Source organism: Tenrec ecaudatus, chromosome 1 (assembly GCF_050624435.1).
Source record: "Tenrec ecaudatus isolate mTenEca1 chromosome 1, mTenEca1.hap1, whole genome shotgun sequence".
NCBI lineage: Eukaryota > Metazoa > Chordata > Mammalia > Afrosoricida > Tenrecidae > Tenrec > Tenrec ecaudatus.
In genome coordinates, this window is record NC_134530.1 from 268,563,394 (window position 1) to 268,587,130 (window position 23,737).

At 49.4% G+C, this 23,737-nt stretch overlaps 1 protein-coding gene across 2 annotated transcripts in view; it reads right to left on the bottom strand.

Moving 5' to 3' along the window:
* NEDD9 (neural precursor cell expressed, developmentally down-regulated 9) overlaps window positions 1-23,737 on the bottom strand; it is a 57,379-nt gene that overhangs the window by 21,400 nt on the left and 12,242 nt on the right. Inside the window, exons 1-2 of one of the 2 annotated variants that reach the window (XM_075532393.1) lie at window positions 10,996-11,145; window positions 10,462-10,905 (exon numbers count right to left, since the gene is read on the bottom strand). In XM_075532393.1, coding sequence (XP_075388508.1) covers window positions 10,462-10,899 — 438 coding nt within the window. In that variant the 5' untranslated portion in view covers window positions 10,900-10,905; window positions 10,996-11,145. Of the gene's footprint in view, window positions 1-10,461; window positions 10,906-10,995; window positions 11,146-23,737 lie in introns of those variants that run through there. The other variant, XM_075532387.1, reaches the window with a different exon arrangement.

The window sequence follows — 23,737 nt, forward strand, 5'->3', positions numbered from 1 at the left end:
AAGAATGTCCAGATGTGCTTTATACAATTGATGTATGTATATGTATGGATTGTGATAAGAGTTGTATGAGCCCCTAATAAAATGTTAAAAAAAAAAAAAAAAAAAAGAACATGATGGGGTGTGATGTCTGGGTCCCTCACGTGGCAGAGGTCTTAATCCAGACCATGCCGAATACAGTCATGACAAGCTGAGACTTCTTCCCATAGCCCATAGATTGAAGTGCCCTTGGAAGGAAAGATACGAGAACACACAAGCGTTTTAGCTCTTTAAATGGTAACACAAATGCAACAGGACACTGAGCACTTGAGCTGGATTTTGAAACGGACTGAGAGCCGCTCAGAGGGGACGTGCTTATGGAAATGAGGCACAAACAGCGGCTGTCAAGTTCTTTCCATCCCCCAACACGCCCACTGGTGTACGAGCAGAACTGGGCTCCCTAGGCTTTTCAGTCGCTGGGTTTGGGGGCAGTAGACCACGAGGCCTTTCTTCCGAGGCGTCTCTGGTCAGATTAGCAGCCAAGCATGTTTGTAGCATTCATATACTTCCAGAAAGGGGCTACGAGACACTCAGCTTCATGAAGGAGGGGGAAGCTCGGAGGGAGGGGGAAAATGAGCTGATACAAATGGATCAGGTGGAAAGCAAATGGTTTTTTTTTTAGAATGATGACGGCAACAAATGTACAAATGTGCTTGACACACTGGATGTATCTATGGATTATGATAAGAGTTGTACGAGCCTCCAATAAAAAGATTTTAAAAAAGAGAGAGCGTGACTACGGGTGATGGAGCTGACAGCCCAGTGGCAGGACACGTGGGGGACGGGGCTGGGGCACTGCTGTTGTGAAGGGGTGGCCCTGTGGAAGGTTACCAGACCCACAGGAGTCTCTGCCAAGTCTGAGAGGGTTAAACAGAGGGAAGTGAGCAGATGATCATGCGTGGTAGCTCTTGGAAACATAACAGGGATGAGAGATCCCCCTTCATGAGGAACTCTCTGGAAGTTTTCTTGGTTGGTTATAGGAACTAAATTCGAACCCTCCCTGGATCAGCAGACCCCAAGCCCAGCCTCCTTAAATGCTGGCCTGCTCATGGCTTTCTCCTGGCTGGGCCATGGTTTCTGGATGGCAAGGAGGACAGGATCCAAAAGGAAGGGTAAGAAGAATCTGCAAAAACATAGGGACCACTGTAAAGTCACAAGAGGCACCTGTCTGTCTTGTCTTTTATTGTTGTTGTTTTATCTCCTGAATCTGGAGGTCAGGTCATTTAATTAATCCTTTCAAGTGATTTGAGGGAGGAATCCAATGAGGATACCTGGATCATAAAATTTTAGCAAACCCCATTAGAATTCCATGGCTCATTCACAGTTGAAGGAACTGAAGTCCAGGGAGGTTAGCCAGCCTGGTAGTGACAGAGACGTGAACTTGAATGATACTTAGCTCGGTTGGCCCCGTGGTCCAGCTTATGTTCCTCCAAGTCCTGTGGCTGACACTAGCCACGTAGACCGCAAATGCACTACTTTTCTAACCTCCAAATAAATACTCCCAGTGGAAGTGGCGTCCTTGTAGGAGCACAAGCTGGGTAGCTGCACCTGTGTGAGGCTGTGTTGGAGGAGAAGGTAAGTGTTGGACTCACGCCTGCAAGGTCAGCAGTTTGAAGCCACCAGGGGCTCCAGGGGAGAATGGTGAGACAGGTCCACAAAGAATCACACGCTCGGAACCTCTTGAGAGCGCTGCTACTCTGTCCCAGAGGGTTGCTTGGAGGAGGACTTGGCTCGACCGCAGTGGGAATTCATTAGCAAGAATGGGCCTAGGTGGTTCAGTGGCAAAATCTTCGCCTTTCATGCATTTAGACCCGGCTTTGATTTCCAGCCAATGCATCTCCTTCCTGAAGCTTGAGTGTTGCTATAAAGCTGAACTTCCAGACTAAGAGGCACTAGGCAAGACTACTACTTTCAAGACTCGGCCAATGAAAGCCCTACACACAACAATGGTCTAATCTGCAACGGATCATGGGGATGGCCCAGATCCGGGAACTCCTTGTTCTTTGTCCATGGGGTCACCATGAATGGAGACTGTCTCCAAGGCAGTTAGGAACAACATGCGTTGGTAAGTCCATGCTGTGAGAGCTCGAATATCACCTGGTGGACTGAACTGACTCATTTGGAGCAGTCTGACATCATCTGTAAAGATGGGCAGGGAAAGTCACAGCAACGTGCTCGGCAAAATCATGGGTCTCAACACCATCACAACGTGCTCCGGCCTTGTGGGCCAGCCTGGCCTGCAGCTGACACTCCAGCTGGGCGACAGGAGCTGCCACAGTCCTTAACCAAGATGCCCTGAGCCCCGGAGTGGCTCTCTGGGTGTGAAGTGGTGTGGCAGCCCTCTGAAGCCACCCAAGTTCTTCTTGGCCGACAGGATGCTTCTTAGAGCCCAGGATTCTGGTGAGCTGAAAATGCCAATGAAGTATCTAAATGTGCCTCCCTTTTTTTTTTAGGACTTGGCTTCATCCACTAGTAGTTGGGATGTAAAACCCATTAGTTTGGGAGTTAGAAAAAAATTAAGGCTCAAGTATCAACTCTATATTTGGCCAGAGGTATGTCCTTCAGCACTAATTGACTTCTCAGGCTTCAGAGACCTCATCTGTACCATGCAGGGGGAATGCACATCTCGTGGACTGCTGGGATTGGGAAATGAGATGAAGTACACAATGGCTCAAAGGCATGCTAACAGTCACCCCCACTTTCATTCTGAAGCTACCTTAAAGAATGAAAGGGCAGAACGTTAGGGGTTACAGACTTAGTGGTAAATGCATCAACCAACCTCTTCTGACAGACTACTGGTTCAAGCATACCTTCATTGAACACCAACAATTATTTTTTAAAAATCTTCCAAATACATCAGAGGTGAAGATTGCCTTGCTAAAGTATCCTTTGCTTCACATAGTGGACTCCTTCCCATGTTCCTCGAGTGTCCTGCAACTCTCTGGGGCGGTACACTGTCCTAAGGAAGTCAGACCCGGACTTTCCAGAGCAAGAGCGCACTGCTCTGGAAATGTGCCTGGACAACTAGGTAGCAACTAGCTAGAACCAACTGCGTTTTTCCTTTCTGACTCTTTCTAGGGCTGCACTTTGCAAAGGGTGCTCGGACAAGTCAGTTCTGAAAAAAAAAAATCTGTGCAATCAATACTAAGTCTCAGCTTTCTCAGTAAAATGAGTAATTTTATTATCCCTCTTTTCTCCTTACAAATAGAAAGCTATCCACTAAGCAGGCACCATACCACATACAATGTCTTACTTATCTGTTCTGATAACACAGTCACTTAGCATGAAATCAGTTTAGAAAGGAGGAAGATTACCTTTATTTGCTTTGGTGAGGGTTTATAAGAAGTTACTAACGCACTCTTAGAAATATGCACTATCTGTGAGCTTTAGAACCAATTGCAACTGAGTTTGAAGGCCTTGGCACTGACCAAACAAAGGAGACCTTTGTTCGGTGTTAAGGAGGTGTCAGAGCTTGCTCATTCCGCTGGCATGGGTGGCCTGACAAGGAGAGACACTTCTCTTGTTCAAAGTGAGCTCAGAACGCCCTGCCCCTCAAGAGTTCAAGGACCTCCAATTTTGTCTCAGACTTATGATTTACCTCAACTCTTGAGAGGAGCGGTTGTTGAAGAATGCCCCCAAAGTCATGAACTGAGGAGACGAATTCATTTAAGTCAGGATTATCTCTATATGAAAACACAATTATGGAACAGAGTCATGCTTTATTGAGCTCGGAAGTGAAGAAACTGAGATACCCACTGTCCCGGAAATGGTTTGGGGGTGTAAGGTGTGTGTGTGTGTGTGTGTGTGTGTGTGTGTGTGTGTGTGTGTGTGCGAGAGAGAGAGAGAGAGAGAGAGAGAGAGAGAGAGAGAGAGAGAGAGAGAGAGAGAGAGAGAAGGGGATGAAGGAAAGTGAGGTAAAGTCAGATGGTATCTTATCTGGAGGTTTTGCTTCCTCTCTCTATTTTTACTTGCTGGTAGATAAATCATGCTGCTAATATACTGCACTTGACGTGGCTGGTATTTAACATTGCCCTGGGCAACCCAATAAGGACTATGGTGTCTGTGTGGGCGCAAGTGTGTGCGCACAATTCATGATGACTCAGTGTCTGAGAAGGTACAAGCATGTACTCATGTATTTCTGCTTCTTGTTTTACCTTTCAGGAATGGGCCTAAGAAACCTGGCTAAAACCCTTGAATCATTTCCTGCCCGCAGTTGGCCGGGTCCCATGTCTGAAGACAGACCACAGTCTTTAAAGCTGTTACGAGGTCTTAAGAAACATTCTCTTGAGTTTCCTGAGTGCCACCCTCAAATAAGTACTTCCTGCACCTACCCCAATACATATTTTACAATGGCAGGCCATTCCATTTTCAATGAATTCAAGCGTTCACTTGCTCAACAGAAGCGAACTGTTCATCTTCTGGAACCACAGAGGAGGGAGAAAGTGAGCAGGGTGTGGGGAAAGCTGCTCAGAAGGGATGACCGTTAAAGGGAGTTTTCAAGATCCAGCAGGGATTCACTAGGTGCAACAGAGGGGGAAATGCATGCTAGGTAAAGGAGTGAGCATATGCAAAGGAAACTCCACTGCTCAGCAGCAAAAAACATCTCCTCTAGGTGACCATGGAATACTTATTTCATCTTTTTGTCCAGACTGGTCAAAATGCAGACAAGTTAGGTCCTCGGGTGGACCCGATTGGAGCAATATCGTGGTTCTGGTGTGTATTTGAATAAGAGCCCTGGGGGCAGAATGGTTACGCAGTTGACCATAGTTTGAGGGCAGCAGTCTCCTGTAAAGAGTTAGTCTCAGAAACTCAGGGAAAGCTCTACCTTGTCAGCCAGGGTCACTGTGAGTCAGTATCCACTTGATGGCTGTGAGCTTTTGGCGCCCATTTAAGGAAACTGGTGATGTAACAGGTTCCACGTTGAGCAGCTAATTGCAAAGCCCGCAGTTCAAAACTACCAGGCGTCCACAGGAGAAAATGGAGGATTTCTCAGCAAGTTCAAGTTCTCAGCAAGTTGCTGAGTTGAAATCAACTCCGACGACGGCTTTTGCATTTTGGTGGTGTTGTGGGTTTCACATTGGCCTGGTAACCAACCACAAGGTCTGTAGTTCAAATCCACCAGTCACTCCGAGGAAAAAAGATGAGGCTGTCTGTTCCCGTAAAGAGTTACAACCTCAGAAATCCTAAGGGGCGGTTATCCTATAGTGTTACTATGAGTCGGAATCGCCGCCATGGCAGTGGGTTCGGTTTGGGTGTGCATTCTCTGTGTGTAGACAGCTATAACCACAGCAAACAAACAGGGGAGCACATTCTCGAAGGCCTTTCTTGGGGGGAAACTACCTCGTCTAAAAGATGGTAGGGTAAGACTTGAGCAGTGTGTGATGGTCGACAGGGGTCAAGTTCAGAACGGCTCTTTAGTGGCAGGTCAATGCCCACGGAATGCTTTACATCTTGCTTCTACTTTTCTCATTCGTTCATTTGGGAGTTACCCGTGTGTTGGCATTTTCTATATGTTACTTGTGGTCCCTACCCTAATGGGGCCTGTAATTTAGCCCGAGCTGGCCATTCGAAGAAGGCAAAGCCAGCAGAGACCGGCAGCTAGAACACTCGCAACCTGTGCAAAGAATCATGTGAAGTACACCCCGTGATGCCCCAGGCAGATCAAGCCCGCTCCAGCAGCAGTGTGTACCAGTCCGCAGAGAGCGGGACCATGGGACGTCTTAGGTCTTTGGGTGCTTGGAGATCCTACTCTAAACCATACTCCATGGTTGAATTGTTGGCTCTTTGTTTTTAGTAACTCACTGGATTTAGAATGACTTCTTGACACTCAGGGTGCAGACTCAGGAGTCTTCACAAAGTGAGGAAAATCTCACCCACAGTTTTCAAATATCCTGAAGTTGCCGTGAGCCCCGGGTGTAACAATGAATGAAGCCGACATGATGCTGTTTCACAGCTGTCTGCCTCAGTGCTTCTTTGTTCCCGTGTCGCCGAGTCTGTGGGTCGTAGTGTGGAGCCGAACGTTTTTGATGTGCGCTGCTCACAAACATTCTCCTAGGGCCTAGGCACGCTGCCGGTAATGCCTGATGGAGAACGGGCTCGGTGCCACAGCGGGAGTGCAAGGTGCTGATGAAGTGAAGCAAAGGGGTTAGATGGTTTCCAGATCACTCTAAGAGCTCTTTTCCACCCTGGGAAAAAAACTCTTACAAGACCAAAGCGAGAGCAGCGCGCTCAGGGGGCACAGTGTACGTCTAATAAGAGTCCGAGATGATTTGACGTGTGGTAAGAAATATAGACAGGGATCCTGAGGTTCAACATAAACTCAGAGTAAGGAAAGCAAAGGCGGAAAAACAAACTGAAGTGTTCAAGCCACCGTTACATGAAGCCTGAGGTACTGGTGGTTCAGTGGTAGAATTCTCGCTCCTCCTGCAGAACTCCCAGGTCCGATCTCTGCACACAGTCCCTTACACACGGACCCCACCCATCTGTGCGAGGAGACTTGTGTGGACCTACACAGGTTCCAGTGGCCCTTCCAGACCCAAATGGACTAGGAAGAAAGGCCTGGCAAGCTCCTTCCAAAAATCAGCTAGTGAAACCCCATGGATCACATTGTTCCTATCTGCAAGTGATCACAGGGCAGGCAGGACTGGACAGGGTTCCACTCTACTGTGCATAGAGCTGCACCACAAGTTAGGGCCCATCTCAATGGCAGCTAACAACCACAATGACATTGTGTTCAGCCCTGTGCCAGGTAGAGCTATAGAGATCGTTTCATTTAACTCCTTCAATGAGTCTCGTTGCCCAGCTGAAGATACCGAAGTGGAGAGAAGTCAATTGCGGAAGGTGGCCCCGCTTTGAAGAAACCGACCCAAGCGTCTGCCTAGCCCCGCAGCACATGCTCCTGTCAGTCTCTGTGCAGTCTTCTTGCTCCACACGGGTGGGCATGAAGGGACTGTCGACTTTTCTCGCCCTGCCGAGTGAATCCGTGATAGATGGAAATTAACACGGAGGCAGGCGGGAGTTTCCCTGAAGCAAAGCTGCCATGATAGAAGGCAGAATTCTCACCCCTCCCCCCCCACCCCCCTACACCCAATGATTCACTAGAAGAAACACTGCGGTGGATGATATTTCTGAAGCCCACAGCCTGCATGCAGCACCAGAGAAGGAATTTGTAACGATGGAAAGTCCCAGATCACAATCAGATCAGAATGCATCTCCACCCTCTTCACAGTCCTTTCCCCTGTCCCTCCAAGTGTGGTCCTGCACCATCCCGCCCACAGGGCCTGAAGGCGCCGGCCAGCCCAGATGCAGCTCAGTTAGGCCCTGCGAGAGGTGGCCTGGGAACCGACATTTAAACCAGCCTTCTCTCGGAGTGATTCCCATGTTCACACTTTGTGGCTCAGAACAAGATTCTACTGTGTTTTCCATTTCTTCTTCAATAGCTTTTCAGGACACCAGTGTAAACCACTAGCACTATCTCGCTCTGGACCCACCCACCCCCGCCCCCATTTTACAGAGGAGAAAGTAAAAGAGGAAGCTTGAGAAGGACTTCTCAGTAAGCAGGCTGCAGGGAGAAATCTGGAAACCTCCCCAGTAAGATGACCCCCAGGGGGCCATGGGTTAAGTCCCTGGTCTGGTTCCCACCCACGAGACACCCTGAGTCATACATTTATGCCAAGGATCATGTTGGCAGGCCTTTCTGAAGCAGCTGCTATCGCCTAGAAAGCTAAAATCTCCTCTGAGCAGTCAACCATTCCTCCGAAAACAGAAACCGAACTCGGTGCCATCACGTTGATTCCGAGTCATCGCGACCCCATGGACAAGGTAGAACTGCCCCTGTGAGTTTCCCTCCCACACTGGCACTTTTTTTTGAGACTGTAACTCTATCGGAGTAGAAAGCCTCCTCTTTCCCCCCCAAGCATGCCTACTATATTTGAAAACAGGAAGGAGGGAAGGAAGAATGATGGGCAGGAAGGTCCAAAGGGACTGCGACAGAGCTACACTCACACCCGTGGAATGGGGTGTGTGTGGGGGGAGGGGCACTGGTTCAGTGGCGGAGAGTGCCTGGGGCACGAAGTTGGTTCTTGTCATGGGGCCAGAAGGCTACTATGGGTCAGAGCCGACTGGGCACAGTAGGACAGCATCCCTCGGAGGCCTGGTGTGCAGTGGCTGGGCGCTCAGTGGCTAACCGAAAGGTTCAGTGCAAAGATGGGGGAGTCTGCGCACAGTAGGACAGCATCCCTCAGAGGCCTGGTGTGCAGTGGCTGGGCGCTCAGTGGCTAACCGAAAGGTTCAGTGCAAAGACGAGGGAGTCTGCTTCCATCAAGATTCCAACCCCGGGAACCATGAGGACTACCGTCTTAGGAGGTCTCCATGAATTGGGATTTACTGCACGGCAGCAGGTTCCTGGGACTCACTAAAGACAAAAACATCCACACAAACGAACAAAGTGCCATTGCGTGTGCGCTCCTCAGAGAGCACCCTGCACCCGCGGAGAAGCCATTCCCCAGGGACAGGGTGGAGGCCAAGGGGGACGTGGGCTGAGCAGTTCCAGCAAACAAAATGGGAAAGAGGCTGGAGCCTTAGACTTTCCAGACTTGGAGCTGAAAAGGACGCGTCTAAACGGAAAACACGTCGCCTTCCTGCCAAAACAAGCTGTGACGAAAGCTTAGAGCCCAGCACCTTTCAGCCAAGCATTTCCTGGTCAGGCCTCCCCAGTCTGCTCGCACTGGCTCCCATGCGGGGGAGCTGTTTTGAAGGTGCAAACAACCAGGACCAAAATAACAAGGAAGGAACTTATTTATAGTTGCACCTTCCAGCTGTTCGCTTCCCCTCTTGAGAAGGCAGTCAGGAAGCTACCCGAAACTTCTTTAGGAGTTCCTCCTCATAGACCCGACAGACTCGGGGTACACGACCCAGGCACATTTGTAAAGTGTCTCCTACAACATGCTCCTTGTATTAAAGCAGATTTCAAAATGTATGACTGGCTTTGACATTCAAAGGACAAGCTCCGAAGGTAAAGCTCAACCCCTTCCGGAGGACTGAGGTTCCCGCAAACAGGCTTCTCCTCATTTACATGGCTTTGACACGTCAGGCTTTGTACCAGACTCGCTTGAGGCGGAGCGGGTCTGTATCTTGTGCGCTAGGAGTCTTAGCCTCCTCTTGTTGCTCAGGGTCATTTTGTTATTATGCTAAACCAGTTCATGTTACAGTTCTTAGGTGGTGCAGGAGGAGCCCTGGTCTAGGTAGCAGGTTAAGTGTTGAGAGCTGCTAACCGCAAGGCTACTTACTGGTTCTACTCCACTCAGTGGTTCGGAAGAATAAAAGCCAGCAATCTGCTCTGTCAAGCTTCCAGCTAGGAAAAAAATCATGACACACAGCTCTACTCTGAAACACTTGGGGGATCAACTTGATGGAAATCAGACTCATAGTGACCCTACCAAAAAAACCCCTCACTGTCATTGAGTCGATGCTGACCCTATAGGACAAGGGCGAACTGTCCATGTGGGTTTCTGAGGCTGTAACTGTTTACAGGAGTAGAAAGCCAGCCCTATCTTTCTCCCGAGAAGTGACTGGTGGTTTTGAACTGCTGACCCTGTGGCTTACAGTCCAAGGCATATTCTCTACAGCACCAGGGTGACCCTACAGAGCAGAGAAAATCTGTCTGCGAGCAGAAAGCCTCTTCTTTCGCCACAGAGCAGATGTTGGGTTTGAACCACTGGCCTTGTGCCTAGCAGGCCAATGTTTAACCCACTATGCTTCTAGGGCTCTGTTTGAAGTAGCAGGCCACTGTTAATGCCAAGGCTTGCAGGGACCATGGTAGTCCCTCGGGATTAATCAGTAAACGACACATCCCTTTAGTACTCACAAAAGCATCGTGTCTACACTGGCATGCTTTTCCTCGCTGATGTCGGGTTGCTTGCTGCTGTTGAGTCAGTCACCCAACTCAGCGTGGCCCCCACGTTGTGCAGAGCAGAACTGGCTCCTCTGCTTCTGGTGGGCTCTTTGTTGAGCCAGGTCGAGGGGGACATGACTCAGCTCTGGTCCTCGCACATCACTGTGCTGCTGGTACAAGACGCGGGCCCTTGCATCCATTAAGCAAGAAAGAGGAAAGACAGAACACACTTTGTCCACATAACCTAGGTCTAAAAGCAGATCTGCTAGAAGAGATCGCTTAATGACCCAGAATGATCCAGACTGACAGAGGAACTTCAGCTGAGAAGCAATAGTCCTTGGCATATAGTAGGTCATCTGGAAACTTTGGCTGGCCGCATGAATAGAAAAATGATACCCCGAGCTAGGGTAGGGACTACGTAGATTTACCCCTCGGCAGTTGCAAAGTAGTTGTTTAGGGAGCACACCCATTACTCTAAATAGGATGGGGGTGTGTGTAAATGAGTAGACCCCAAAACTCAGTTAGTCACTTACCTTTTTAGTTGAATGGGGACCGATGGTTCCCCCAATGCTCCGCTGCACTGATGGTGGCACTTGGTACACATCTTGTTCCAGAGTACCATGGCCAGTAGGGACTTGGTAAATTCCTTGGTTTTGATAGGACGGCGGCACTTGGTAGATGGTGTCCCGAGAAGCCTGTGGGTTTGGCACCTGGTAGAGCGTCTGTTGACCAAAGGCCTGGGGTAGCAGTCCAGAGGGAGCCTGGTCGTGCCCAGAAGGGATCTCTTGCACGGGACCAATGAGCAGCTTCACACGGTTGCCGGGGACGATGCCTTGGCGGCCGTGCAAGGAGCAGAGCCACCAGCCTTCCAGCCCTCCTGTGTTCTGCTCAATCACCGTCAGGATGTCCCCTTTGCGAAAGGCCAGCTCCTCGGCACACTCGGGCACGTTGTCGTATAAGGCCCTCGCCATAAGCGTCTAGGAAGGAAGCAGCAAGCAGGGAAATCCGGTTAGCATGTTAGCTCAGGCCCTTTCCCACTTCCAGCCAGGTCTCTTAGGGACACACACCACCACTTGGAAAGAAGAGAAGATCTGCACAACCGCCTGGAAGAACAGCAGAGGGTGCCGACAAAAGACAGAGCCCCGCAGCCGCGTCTGCCACCAGTGACATCAGACTGCCTCCTTGGAAGAAAGCTGCAACTGCCAGGAGAGCTCTTTCCTCTCCCGGTAGATGCCGCGCCAGGGAATTATGAGCAGAGCTGCTCCCAAGTTAGAGAATGGCTCGGTATGCAAGAACGTTTTTTTCTTCCTGTCCTAAAGCCAGCTGAAGGGGTAAAAAGAAAAAGGAAAAACAAAAAACAAAAAACCACCACCAGGAAAGCTCTTCTAAGCAATTCAGCTGCAAACCGTTGTCACAAGTCTTTTTCAGACTCTGGCGGTAACGAGAGCGCATCCCCAGCAACTGCTCCTACAAACGACATTTGCATTCAGTGTTGAAATGCAACCATGAGCCCACCTATATGGGGCTCAGAGGGGACAGGGCTCACAAAACGTTCACAGTTCTACAGAGGCAGGGGAATCCACAGGCCAGCCTCTGTCCCACAAACATCAGGCGGGCGCACAGGGTCGCCGTGGTCCATGTATGCAGATTTGAAGGTGGGAAGCTGCAAAGACTTCATCACCGATGCCAACTCCTTCTCTTGGGGTCTCTTACTGCTAATGTTCCTGGGGGCCCTCCCTCCCGCGGCCACTTTATCACCTACTTCTTGAATCGCCCCATTCACATCTGAAAAGCTGCGCCCTCCCCTCTGGTGGGCCCAAACACTCCCCCTCTTTGTGCGAAGGCCTGTCTGGCACATTCAGTACTGCACAGACTCCCGAGCAGGCATTCAGCAGAGAGCGGGCAGGCAGGACGTGCTGACATTCCTGGAAACCGTTCAAAGGCTCGGGAGATTTCGTTTCTTGGCGTTAGTCAGGCTTCCCAGCATGTTGGCAGCCGCGACCGCAGGCTGCCTTCCTCCCCACTACAGAGATGTCGAGCACGTTGTAAATTCACTGCACGCACACGGACAACGGAAAGTCATCTCGCCGATGCTTCACTGAAATGTCTGGGTGCGCTCGGTGGCACTGCGGCGAAGGTGGTTTACGGGGGGACGGGTTGTTAATGTGCCGGACTGTGCAGGCCATTTCACGACACGTGATGAGCATATTTAGGGAATTTCAGACTCATTTTATTTGAACTTCTGGCTCCTACTTTCTTATACAGACTTCATCTTACAGGCTTTGTTTCTCGTGCCGTTATAATGGACATACATTATTTCCCCAGGGCCGTGCCGACTGACCAACAGTCTTACACACGGGGGGGTTCTCTACGCACTGGCCATGCCATTGAAGGGGCTCTTCCTCTGGATGGGAGTTGAGAAGGGTCCTATTGGCTAAGTTCCTCTGAGTCACTGCAACTACTGGCCTATGGAAAGGCGATAAAGCCACAAAGGTCAGGACCCAGGAAGCTTGGTGATGCTCGTCAAGGACAAACTTGAAGTCCTTGACATTCTGAGCGCAGGAGGGCTGTGACCTAGACAGGTGAGCAGCAAGGGATCCTGCTGTTCTCCAGGAAGGCCTTGCTCAGCATTTACAGCCCAGGGAGCTTTGTGGGCCTCTTCCGCAATGAGAGTTCATAGACATAAAGCTACAGCCATGCACTAGCGCACCCCGGCTTCTGGGACCCTGTGAGGATGCGCCACTGTCCTAAAATCGTCCTTCTGTTGGGGTTGTTCCGTCACTAGCAATTTAAAAGAGAAGTCCTAGAGTGAATGAAGTCAAGATTCCGGCCCTTTGCACCCAATGATCTCACGGCCAATGCTCAAGCCAGAGCTGAATTGTGAGTACAAAGCAGGCGACCCTGGCTGGCTGCTCTTGTCTCTGTCCCTTTCTCCTCGGGGCCTTCCTTTCAACCACTGGGGATTCAGGATGAGGAAGCCTCTGGAGGAAATCGGAAGGAATCGTTCTGGTAGACGTGAGGGTGGAGAGTGTACACTTATGTTGACGGGAAAGAAGAGAAACAGGAGAGTAGAGAAAGACAGTGGAGTAGGAGGCCTTGGGAATGGAGTGGCTTTCATGTCAGCACTGAAACAGAGCACTGGGCCATTCTTGACGAGGAGCAGCTAGAAATCCCCTCTCGAGATACCCTTTGTCTCCTGCCCCACTTGCCTTCCTACCACCTGGTAAAGCAGCACGCTAATGTTTCTAGACGCGAAAACTTTCGGAGCCCCACTGCCAGTACAAATGGAGGCACCAGCAGGGGAGTGCTCCTAATTGGAGGTCCGTTATTTCCCAGCAGTCTTCCCCATTGCCCGCAGAGATTGGTATTGAGACAGAGAGGTTGGCACAGTTCCCAATGGCAGGGGCCCCAGCCCCAGCCTGACAAACTGACAAATCGTCTCCGCCTCAGCCGCACAGGACTGTGGGTGATTTAGCATATCTGTGTTTGTGGCAGAGCTAATGTGTTCCCAGTCATTTTTGACCCAGATGGACACAGCTCGGAAGGCCTGAAGAAGTCACCAGATCCAATGTCCCCATTTCATGGTTGAGTAATTGGGTCCAGGGAGGTCAATTTTTATTATTTACCCAAGGCCAACCTGCTGGTGGCAGGGACCAACCGGTTAGAACCGTGGTCTCTTGGGTCTTTGTTCAATTCGCTTTCCAGAAGGCTAAGTTGCCTTTGCTTTACTACACAGTGTCCTTCTAACTGGGCATACTAGTACTCATACTCAAAGGATCTAACAGTTACCACGTTTCCTTTCTTGTCTTTAGATTCTGTAGATTCCTAAGGTTTTGTGTCTTTGCTGTGTTACTTCTCCCCCCTCCCCTCCCCCGCCGTGCCTCAGCTTGCTCATCTGTAAAATGAAGACGAAGGTAATAACACTTAGGGGTTTGGTGGAGGGCTCACTCACTGATATCACGTCGATGACAGTTCACAGTGACACCGTAGGACAGGGTAGAACTGTCTGTGGGTTTCTGAGACGTTAACTCTTTACAGGAGTGAAAGCCTCATCTTTCTCCAGTGGAGCGCCTGGTGGTTCGGAACTACAGATCTTGCACTTAGCAGCCTAACTTTTTAAAGAGCACTTTAAAAAGTGTGTGGAACCTTCAAGACAGGATCGCTGAAGACAAAGCGGGTGCATAAGCAAATGTGGTGAAGGAAGCTGATGGTGCCTGGCTATTAAAAGATATAGCATCTGGGGTCTTAAAGGCTTGAAGTTAAACAAGTGGCCATCTAGCAGGGAAGCAACAAAGCCCACACGGAAAAAGCATACCAGCCTGTGTGATCATGAGGTTTCAATAGGGATAGGTATCAGAAGTTTAAAAAACAAGCAATCAAATTGTGTGGACAAAGTGCAGACCCAAAACCCACCTGTAAGATAATTGGACAGTCCCTCACAGAAGGCCACATGGAAGGGATGATAAATCTAGGGAGCGGTATAGCACTGATAAAACACATAACTATCCTCTAATTCTTCAATATTTCCTCCCCTTACCATTATGGTCTTTGTTGTACCTCATTAATCTTGTTAGACCTGTGTATGTTCCTTTGCATAATTAAGAGTGTTCAATGCATGAAATCCAAGATGGATACCCTTCAGAAACAGTAATGATGATAATGATTCCCTGAGGGTATGGGGAGAGATGGGGGTGGGGGTGGGGGTGGGGGGAGAAGGGAGGGATGTGGAAGCTGATAACACTGGATGACCGTCTAACCCCACTCAAAGGGAACAGATGACAGAATTGCAGGTGAATGAATACATTAGATGGTGTATGATATGGCAAATAATAATAATATATAATACAATAATAAGGGTTCCTGGGGGGCAAGGTGGGGAGGGAGGGGATAAAAGGGAGCTGATATCAAAGATTCAAGAAGAAATGTTTTGAAATTGATGGTGGTCGCAATTGTAAAATTATGCTTGACCTAACTGAATTATGGATTGTTAAAATATCTGTAAGGGCTCCCAATAAAATGATTCATAAAAAAAGTGCGTGGAAAGTTCCATTATCTTTCCATTCCATGTCCCCACTTTTTGAAGCCCTGACATATCTACCCAGTTGCTTTCAGGTCCACTCTGATGCATCGGAGTCAAAGTCAAAGGACTTCTGTGACTGATTTTTCAAAAGATCGTTAGGCCTTTCTGGGCAGATGCCGACTTCCACCTGATCGGCACACAGCCAAATGTATTAACCGTTTGTACCAGTGCTTTATGTGCGTATGCGTGTGTGTCTGCTCCTACCCAAGCTTTCTTGAAATCCGTCATTTCTCTTGCTCACAATTATGTGACAGAGCATCATTTCTTTACAATCAGGAGTCTCTGCAGCTATTGGTCAAGCATTTGCATACAGATCGCAATAATAAAATAAGATTAGTTGACTTCAAGAGACCTTCGGAAACATCATTGTAATAACATTAGTGGACAAATCATGAGGAAATCCCACTAGATTCCAGCAGAGTGCAATGTATCAACGTGGGAAAAGCTGTAGTGACGGAGCTTTGGGTTTGAAGAGACTTGGTGTTGGGGCAAGAGTTCACTAGCTTCAGGTGCAACACAGACTCTCATACGGAAGAGAGGGGTCCTGGTCGCTCCTGAAAAGGTGAGATTCCTTGAGGTTACGGTGTCAGACCGCCTGTCATCTGTCAGTCATATTGTGGTGGTTTGCAGGTTGCTACTGACGCTGGAAGCTATGCTACTGCTGTCCAGCAAGGTCACTCCTGGTGGATCCATTTCACGGGTGCTTCCAGACTAAGACAGACTAGGAAGAAAGGCCTGGTAATCTACTAACAGAAAGGAAGCCAATGAAAACCAATGGGGGTCAAAGTCACACTCTAACCCAATATAGTGCTGGAAGATGAGTCCCCCTCCCCCTGCCAGGTTGGAAACTCAGAACTCAAACCTGCGTCTCGTCATGAAGTTCATTCTGGTTCACAGCATCCCTACAGGACAGGGAAGGACTGCCCCTTCTGGTTTCCGAGGCTCTAAATCTTTATGGGAGCTGAAAGCCCAATCTTTCTCCCATGGCAGGGCTGGTGGATCCAAATGCTGACCTCATGGTTAGTAGACCAAGTCATAACCCCCCATTCCACCAGGGCCCCTCGGGCCTGAAAATACAGTGGCCTTGAAAATACAGTGGCCTTGAAAATACAGTGGCCTTGAAAAGACAGTGGCCTTGAGCAAAGCAACCACAGGAGCGAATCTGCACCTTCCCTTCCTTCTGTTGCTCCAGGTGTTGCCTTGAGTCAATTCTACGGCAATTAATAACATCGACAGCAGATCAGACACTAACGAGGTATCTTAGATAAACCTCCGAGAGGCAGTTTGTCTATTGAAGACCTACTTTTTCTCTGACTGCTTGGATCTTTATCTCCGGGGCAGGGAAGGCTAACAGAGAAGCAAACAAATGAGGGATAAGAACACTATGGCAATTGGATATCCACTTGCAAGCCTCTCCTCCAGAGACTGGCAGTTAGAGACATAACGTTATCGCTTGGCAAAGCGCCAAGACGCTGGGTGCACAGAGCTGGAAAACTGAAAGGAACCTTCGACAAGCAAACCAAAGCTCAAGAAGTTAATCATCTGCCACCCTCCCATTACGGTAGTTGTTGAGGTGGGACAAGAATTCCTTCGGGCTTGCTGTCTCCAGCTCCCTAGCTATGGGGGTGATACTAATTCTACACTGTCCTGTAGGGTCCCTAGGGGTTGGCACCGACTCAATGGCAGGGAGTGTGGTGCTGGTTTGCATTGAGCATCTGGCCATCCCTAAGGGGGTGTGAATGGTTAATACGAACCTCGGCTAACCCAAAGACTGGAGGTTCAAGTACACCAGGAGTACCCCAGAATAACAGCTTGGTGATCTGCGTCCTCAAACTCACCCACTGAACTCCCCATGATGCACAGTGCTGCTCCGACACGCACGGCGGCCTGTGTCGGAGCTGATAGTATCCTGACTCTCAGGTAGTGGCCATCTTCCCTGGAAACGAAACAAGTACAAAACCTCTCCCATTTGCAGCAGCTGTCTTGCCTAACAGCGGCACCGGGCTACCCCAGTTAGGCGTTTCAGAGGTATATCAAAACTCTTCTTCCATGCTCTCAGAAAGGTCTAGTTGTATCCTGACTTTTACCTCGCTGCTACTCTTAGAAGGACCCCTGGTGGTACAGTGAGGTAAAGCTTGGTGGCTATTAACCCCAATGTCAGCGGTTCAGCCCCACCAGTCTCTCCAAGGGAGAAAGGTGGGCTGTCTGCTCCTGGAGTGCAGCAAGTCCTCGGGTGACGGATGTCCGACTTATAGACGTGTATTGCCCTTTAATGCTATGTAACCTTAAATGACCGAACCAACAACCCCAACGGCAGTAAATTCTTGATCACAACCGACTTCAATTGCCACACTTTTAAATCATTGGCAGGCTTCCAGTGTTTTCTTCCACTGTAGTGATGCTACAGGACATAGGAGAGTTGCTCCAGTGTTTTCCTGAGACTGTCCGTCTTTGTGGGAGCAGCCAGGCTCGTTTTTTCCCCCTTGGGGCGCCACCAGCTTGAACGTTAATAGCCGGATGCTTCACGTGCAATGCCACCAGACATCCTTTCTTCCACGAGAAAACCCAACCCAACCCAGTCAGTGCGTCTGTTCCCCTCCACAGAAACCTTACAGAGGAGGGCAACAGGGTCTCTTCAGGGACAGGGTCTCGTCTTTCTCCTGAGGCTGCGGGTTTGAACTTTGGATCTCAAGCACCACCCACCAGGCTTCTCCTCCTTCACGGAATCAGAACCACAAGCACCTGTTCTGACTTACTGCAGAGTGAACTTAAAGAGACACTCAGGAACTTGGTCTTATTCGTAACCTGGGGCTGGCTGTACAATTACATGCCAACTGATTTTCCCGCATGCAACCTCTTCCCACCTCTAGATCCACCTTTGAGACAACCACCACGATTTTCTCAAGACAGTTTGATTATTTCCCCCTGCCAGGGCGCCCTGGCATTCCTTACAGTGTGACTTACACTTCCCCACCCAGACTGTGAGCTCTCTCAGGCCAGGTACCTGGTCTTACTCATTTGGCAGTTCCAGATCCATGGCTCACAGTGTCTGAAACGTAGCACCCACTCGTTAGCTATTTGGGAGACTGAAATGGGACCCGGGCCTGGTTCTCTGTAGAGAAGTCGACACTGTGTTCTTTCGACTTGAGTGAGGCATTGGGGCTAAAAAAAAGTTTTCCAATGAAAATGGGAAAGACAAATGAAATGACCTGACAGATCAATGGTGTGTCCACGTCACTGGGCCTCACAGCCTGAGACTATAGGAAAGTGGCTGCCCTTCCCTATTCAAACTGGATCATGACGTAGATGGGGAGCCTGGACTCCACATTCACAGTCACTGAGCAAACAGGAAGCTCCGAGAAACTCACCGCCCCTGGGAGATTAAATACAATGGCTTCTTTAAGAGCCTTGCCTTCCTCCTAGTGACCATCAAATCCATTGGAATACATTGTCATAGGGGCGGGTAAATGCCTAGCAATGCCCGAGCCCTGGGAAGGGGAGGCTGGACACCCAGCCAGCACTATGGTTACAGAGACTTCTGGGTCACATGACAACACCCCCACTCCACTCCACTCCACTCCACCCGCCTTTGATTTTCCACTGCAAATAAACGTCAAGACAGCCCACGGCTTCTATTGCCAGGGAGACACTGTGCTTTTCCAAACACAGAGCGGCAGTCTGACTCGGACTTTCCATGACCATGCAGGTTGCTCTTTGAAGAGCAATGGGCACAATGGCTGGTATGTCCCTGCAATAAGGCTGATAGCATCATCAACGGCCTGGCTTCCGCTGATTATTTCGACTTCATTCTATATTTATCTGGCTGGGGCTCCTGCCAAGGCCTTGGGGCTGCCTCGGCGGCTCGGCAGCTGAACTGTCCTGCTCCAACCCCCACCCCCAATCCCCACGGCAGCCGTGGACTCTGGTGAGCGAACACACACTCAGGCACATGAACTGGGAAGGGGGAAAGGACGGCCAGATCCAAATATAATTTCTAGAGACCTCTTTAGTAAATCTCAAATGGGCCCGGGCCAAAATGAACCACCTGGATGAGGGAAACCATCGGACCGAGGCCTGTTTTAGGCACCAAAGAGACTCCAATCTCAAGTATCATTTAAGAAGGTTTATGAAGTCTTAAGGGAGACAAAGCCCAACACAAAGACACAGACACCCCTCCGGAGGGGGAAGGCCGTTAGATGAGGTCAGAATGACATGGGAGGATTCGAGTCAAGATGCGAGTTAAACAGAGTGAGGGACACAGGACACATCACAAATTCACGATGGGCGGCAGAGCGGCGGAGCACAGTGACGGAGGGACCGCAGACATGGACGCGGAAACCGGAGTAGGACCAAACCCAAACCGAGCTCACGGCCGTGGAGTCAACGTTGACTCAGAGAGACCCGCTATTAAAGAGCTCAATGGAGATCCCCTCACAGAGGGGTTCAGGAGAGGAGATGAATCAGTCAGGGTGCGAGGTAGTACCGATGAAGAACACAACTTTCCCCCAGATCCTGGATGCTTCCTCTCCACAACTACCATGATCTGAATTCTACCTTGCAGGACTGGATAGGGCAGAGGTTGTACACTGGTACATATGAGGGCTGGAGGACAGGGAATCTAGGGTGGATGATACCTTCAGGACCAAGGGTGTGAGGGGCGATGCTGGGAGAGTGGAGGGTGAGTGGGTTGGAAAGGGGGAAATGATTACAAGGATCCACATGTGACCTGGGAGATGGACAGCAGAGAAGGGGGGAAAGGGAGACTCCGGATAGGGCAAGATATGACCAAATAACGATGTATAAATTACCAAGGGCACATGAGGGAGGGGGGAGCGGGGAGGGAGGGAAAAAAAAAGAGGACCTGATGCAAAGGGCTTAAGTGGAGAGCAAATGCTTTGAGAATGATTGGGGCAGGGAATGTACGGATGTGCTTTATACAATTGATGTATGTATATGTATGGATTGCGATAAGAGTTGTATGAGTCCCTAATAAAATGTAAAAAAAGAAAAGAGGAGAAAAAAATGATTAGGGCAAAGAATGTACAGATGTGCTTTATACAATTGATGTATGTATATGTATGAACTGTGATAAAAGTTGTATGAGCCCCTAATAAATTGCTTAAAAAAAAAAAAAAAAAAGAGCTCATCAGACTTGCCTACAGCCTTCTGACCAAAGCAGTCAGGGCATGTCAGATAGGGCATGACTCATGACCATGTGACCTCTATCTTGTCTCCAGTAAGATGATCTCCACCAAGGATACACCTGGGCAAACCCCTAGGCTGCAGAAGGGGGGAGGGGTCATCTATTTTCCAAGACCTTCTGGCTGAGGGCAGGATCAGAGGCTTAATCTATGTGGGGCCCCTGCAAATTCCTTTTGGGCTCTTGCTGCCACCGAGAGCCTTTTGCAGACCAGGTGCATTACGCTCTAAGACAGGTCATGACGGCGCCCCAAAGATCCATAGCCACGTGGCTAAAGTGCCACACACTCGGGAGGTTGGCCATGAAACCATTATTTTCAGCAGATCAACTTGTCAGAGACAGTGGAGGGGCTACAGAACGGGACCAGGGCCAGGCCTGGATTGAGTCCACTAAAGCAAATTTGAGATGTTTACAGGATTGGTCCAGGTTCTCTGGCCATCTTGGTGGGAGGGGTAGGCCTCATAATCCCGTGACCCCAGCACTCCATGCTCTACCAAGGGCACAGCCAGGCAAGTTCCGGAGGACTAGACGGTTTTCCAGATCCACAGCGACCGCACTTTGCCTGAGAGAAAAGCTTTCTCCGTCGCTGGCCAATGGTTAGAAAGAACCCAATGGAGGCTGAAGGAAAATGGGTTTACAGGTTCCACTGTAATCCTAGCCTCCCGGAACCTCGTGCTAAGAATTTAAGCTCTAATACACAACACAACACAATGCACACATACAGAAATCATTCCTATTGTACGTGGCAGACGGGTGAACGTCATCAAGGTCCGTTTTAGGACACACCGAGGAAGCAATCAAAGGTACGTGTGCTTTTGTGCCTGCCGACAAAATCCGCTTCGGTCTGATGGCTGTCAGAAACCTACTTTGGCTGTTTCGCGTCCTCCTCCCACCACCACCTTCGGAATTAGGGCCCAACCTCATTGCCATAGAGTCTAAGTTGACTCTTAGAGACCCTACAGGACAGAGTAGAATGCCCTTGAGAGTTTCTGTTTTTGTAACTGTTTATGGAAGTAAAAGAGCCTCAGTTTTCTCCTGTGGAGGGGCTGCTGGTTTTGAACTACTGACCTTTGGTTAGCAGCTCAGTGAGAAACCTCTATGCCACATGCAGGCTGAGGAAAAATCAGGCACTGAAAACCTTTTTCTACTCTAAAACTCGTGAGAGAGAGAGAGAGAGAGAGAGAGAGAGAGAGAGAGAGAGAGAGAGAGAGAGAGAGAGAGAGATTGGGCTTTCCCAAAAGGTAGTAACATATTTATAGGTGTCTGGATTTCAGTTCTTGTAATTTTGACTTAAATCCGGGCTCTTTTATCTGCTGATCTGAAACACTGGGTTTCTTAAGAGTTGGATCTTGAGATAGGATTTCAAGTACAAGTGCATTCAGACTCTAGTGACCAGAGAGGGCAGAAAACAAGTGTTCCTTGGGGTTTCTGAGACTGTAAACCTTTACAGGAACAGCCAGCCTCATCTTTCTTCTGACTGTGGGCCACCAACTTTGAACTTCAATCCCCAGCAACCCACCACTCCCTCAGGTCTCCTGACAAGAGCTGGGGGGTCCAATACATCCCGCACTCCACACACACCCCTTCACTGAGTCCGACTCACAGCAATCTTATGTTAAGATTTCTGAGGCTATCAGTCTTTACAAAACCAGAGAGTCTCACCTTTTTACCCAGGAGCAACTGGCACATTGGAACTGTGAACCTGGCAGCCCAAGTGACAGGGCTACAACAGACAGCCCGGCCACCGCTAGGAGACAAACAAGGGGCTTCAGAAACTTGGTGGAAAGTGTCCGAATCTTTCATTCCATTTTCTCCCACCTTTTCTGGAGCCCCTCACAGACCATCTCATGTTTCCCCTAGATCGTGTCTATTGATTGCTTCCTAACACATTTTCATTAGGCGGCTGGAACCAGTTGCACAGTAAGGAGCAGCAACGTTGGGATCACGGTCAACTGTAGACCGCTGATCTGTACTCACACTTCTGGCCGTGGCAGAGGACTCTCCAGCGGCACCTCCCACTCATTCCACCAAGTCACTCAGACCAACAGCGACCCTACAGGGCAGGGCAAACCTACCTCGATGGGTTTCGGAGACTGTCAATCTTTACACGAGGAGAAAAAAGCCTCATCGTTCTCCCTTCTGGCACCTGGAGGCATTTTAATTAATGACGATGAATTTTTATCTATGGTTATTGCAATGTTTACAGTCATATTTCAGGCCCTCGCTGAATCTTCACGTCTTCTGCTTGCAATAAGACCTCGTGTTGCTTGGATTGTTCAGCCTTGTGATCTTTAGCTGTAGCATTCTCTTTCAAATATGTCTGAGTGGGTCACGCTTTGCTCCACAAAGGTCCTTCCCCATAAAGTGATTCTCAAAGATGGCAGCAGCTCATCCACCTGAGAGACCGGGCTCCTCATCCTGCCACTCAGTGATTGACCTAGAGGGTTCCTGTGGGTGCCATTCCAGGGCTCCCGGGTTTAGGAATCTTGCTGTACTTTCCATACTTGCTTATTCTTTCATTAAAAATAACTTTTCATTGTGAATTGATTGGGTGACGGTTTAGGGACCAGATCAGTTTTTCACGCAGTTCATACACATTTTGTTTCATGTCTCTGACTGCAATTCCCACAATGTAATAACACTTATCTAACTTCCTCTTGGTGTTTTCCTGTTACCATCCCTCTTGCTTTTTGAACCCTTCTGAACTTTGGCCTTGGGTAAATGCTGCCCTTTGGATCTAAAGTGGTCGATTGTCCAAAGCTGATAAAGTCACTACTGTGATCGTTCCCTACAGAGACCTGTCCAATGCTTGGCTGAACTTGATCCAAGGGTGGGGGCCTTGTTTATTCTTCATTGATGAGGGACTGTTGTGAGCCCAGCATTACTTCTGTGGCCCATCAGCCAAAGTGACCCTGTTTCTTGAGAGCCAGTGAAGATTTTGTTACAGATTAGGATATTTGGATCTCAGAACACATTACTCTCCTTCTAGATTGGATAACAGGATAAGAAGGGCATAGGTGTGAGCTGGTAAAGCAGTTCCCTAACACCTGGGCTCCTTGCGGGGTTCCCAGGTAGTACAAACAGTGAAGCACGCAGCTGTTAACCGAAAGGTGGCACTTTCAGTGCACCCAGAGGCACCTCAGAAGAAAAGCCTAGTGATCTGCCTCGCCGCAAATCAGCCACCCAGACCCCAGGCAGCACAGTTCTGACACACGTACAGTCGGGGGAGCCCAGTGTCCGCAGAAGGACGCCGTGACTGGCAATGCTGAGGGCCCGTGAAAACACGGAAAACCTTCTGGGAGATGGAGGGGCACGTGCTGACACAGAAAGCTCAAACAGAACCAGTGTGAGGATGGCGCAGGACCAGCAGGGTTTTGTTCTGTTAGGCAAGGGCTCACCATGAGCTGGAACCAACCCGAAGCAACCTAACAAGGGTTTCCCATGGAAAGGAATCCTGGTGGCCAAATGGGTTAAGCATTTGGGCTGCTAACCCATAGATTGGTAGTTCAAACCTCACAGTGGCTCTATG